General features: G+C 37.7%; 1 protein-coding gene across 7 annotated transcripts in view; it reads right to left on the bottom strand.

Annotated features, from left to right (window-relative positions):
• Positions 1-2,500, bottom strand: part of LOC137649648 (pleckstrin homology-like domain family B member 1) — a 471,311-nt gene that overhangs the window by 240,696 nt on the left and 228,115 nt on the right. For all 7 annotated transcript variants that reach the window (XM_068382644.1, XM_068382630.1, XM_068382639.1 and 4 more), the window contains one exon: positions 1-429. This exon is cut by the window's left edge and continues 90 nt beyond it. In XM_068382644.1, the coding sequence (XP_068238745.1) occupies positions 1-429 (429 nt within the window). The remainder of the gene's footprint in view (positions 430-2,500) is intronic.

The following is a 2,500-nucleotide window of genomic DNA, read 5'->3' as shown; positions in this document are numbered from 1 at the left end:
CAGGTCGACTCCTGGAGTCCACGAACTAGTCATGGACGGGGAACCAAGCGAGCTACCTCCGCTATGGGAGGTACCGAAGGAGGTCCGCGAGTATGAGGGCACTCGGGACAGAGAGGACGTGGTAGGAACTATAGCATTCGTCGGGGAGGTGGCTGCTGAAGATGCTACAGATGACCCTGAGGTTATACCCGACGGAGAGTGGAGAGTATGACTGACGCTGTGTCCTAGGGTACTGGTGGTGTGTGTTGAGGCTGCTGACGATGACGACGGCGGTGGTGGTAGGGATCGGTACATCATATTGTGTACTAAAGTCATTCCCGAAGGAGAGACAACGGTGGAGACGCCTGAGCCGCCACTACAGCTGCCAGATCCGCTGTTGCTTCTACGTAAGGAGGTTGTAGGGGCACGGGGAGCCAGAGGTGGGGGAGCCTGAAAAATTCATTCGTGTTCAGAGTTATCCTTGCAATATTTGGAACAAAATATATTTACCCTAAGGTATCTACGTATATATGAACTTATATATGTGTGCACGCAAGCCAGTGTGAGAATGTACATAAAGTATAAATCTCCTAAAAATTATAACATAGAACGTATAATAGGCAATGTCGGGGAGGGGAGTTGAGCTTGTCAATCTCAAAGGCTATTCTCATCTCAAGATAGTACAAAGAACTAGTGTAACAAGTTTTGAATTTATGGAAATAAAATCTACACCCCAAATTAAGAAAAAAAATCTTTCGTAGTTGCTCACAAACCTTCGAGAACAAAGAAAAAATGTAAATGTTTTTATTGAGATGATCGACATGGCAACAACGAAACCAGTTATCTATGGAGATTTCATTCTTTAGATGGATAAGGCATAATTGTGATGCAACTGCCTTTGGTGAAATACTAGAATCATGTCAATTGGTTAATAATGTTAATTGTGCAACAACGTTGACTGAACATACGTTGCATTTAGTTTCAAGTGATGGAATGAATAATTTTGTATCAGATATTTGTGTGCAACAGAAGAAAATAAAATTGGTTATAGAAAAAATCTAATATATCTCCATGAGTGTTTATAGATGAAATTACAAAGAAAATAAACATCAAAATTTCCCGTGATCATGATAACTCATGGTTGATAGGCTCTGTGCTTAGATGCACCTATAACTATACAATAGGGTGAAATTGGTTAAAGTGGAATAAGTTAAAAACTCAATGCGCATAGAAGGAATACAAAAGTGTAAAGTGACAATATAATAACTTAATAAGGAAAAAGAACATTGAATAGCATAAGAAAATATCCGACAGCAACATAAATGAATAATATCGTCTTGTAAATGATCTAAGGGGAAATGCAAATGAAAAAAAAAAAATGGAAACTCCCAGATGAGTACGGTGACCATGTTTTTGGCTGATAAGTTCATAAAACTCTCTAAAAACTAAATACAAAATATAATTAGTACTTTTGCGGATGTTCCAAATTAGGTTGGCACGGAACCACACGCACAAATAAGTTTAATGAGATTTAACAATATAACAAACGATGTTATCATGATTATAAGAGAAGCAAAGAAAGCGTTCGATTGTTCCCATTCCAATATCTAAGGTAACTGGAGCAAAAGACTTTATTTTGAATCTATCCTGATTTCTTCATGGTATTTTTTTTTTTAAATAAATAAATAAATACAGCTGATTTCTTAGTTCCTAAGTTGTCTGTCATTTTTATCAAGTTATCAAGATAAGGTTCGTTTTGCATTCGATGGAGAGTTTGTAATGATATTCCACTGGGTAAATGTGTTTGCAGTAGCTCCCCCCTTCTGATTACTGCCCATTATTATGTAAAGTTTTTGAACACCTTTTGGCAATACATCTAAATAGGTTTGCTGAAGGTAATAATCTTTTACCTAATTTACAGTTTGACTTTTGCAAGGGTCTTCGAGCATGTGATGCCATTCTTACAACTTTTAATGCTGTACAGAAATCCCTTGATTGTGGTCTCGAAGTTCGTAAGATTGGCCTTGATTTTATAGTGCTTCCTTGATAGTTCTAATCATGATGAGGCCCTTGTTTTTAAACTCAAAAAGTTGGGATTGGGTGGGTCTTCTCTTGACATCATTAATGAACTTTTAGGTAATAGATTGCAGAGAGTAGTTGTTGATGGGCACCATAGAGACTATAGGAATGTAATACCTGACGTTCCTCAGGGTAGTGTTCTGGGTTCATAACTTTTCATACTAAATCATATACGAATTGCATGTAGTTTGGTTTAGAAAACAAACTTGTTGCATATGTAGATGATGTCCCTCTCTTTGCATCAATTCCATCTCCAGAATGTAGACCTATGGTTGCAGAATCTTCCTAGACTGTACCAACCTGTACGCAGTACTAGGTATACAGTTAATTCTAAGTCATGCATTCGCCATCATAATGCTCAATGCTACATAGTATTCTAGAAATTTTATTCTAGCTGTAACCAGACTGTGGAATGATCTTCCTAATCAGGCAGTTGAATCGG

This window comes from Palaemon carinicauda, chromosome 1, assembly GCF_036898095.1.
Source record: "Palaemon carinicauda isolate YSFRI2023 chromosome 1, ASM3689809v2, whole genome shotgun sequence".
Classification (NCBI taxonomy): domain Eukaryota; kingdom Metazoa; phylum Arthropoda; class Malacostraca; order Decapoda; family Palaemonidae; genus Palaemon; species Palaemon carinicauda.
This window is presented reverse-complemented; position numbering and strand designations above follow the sequence as displayed.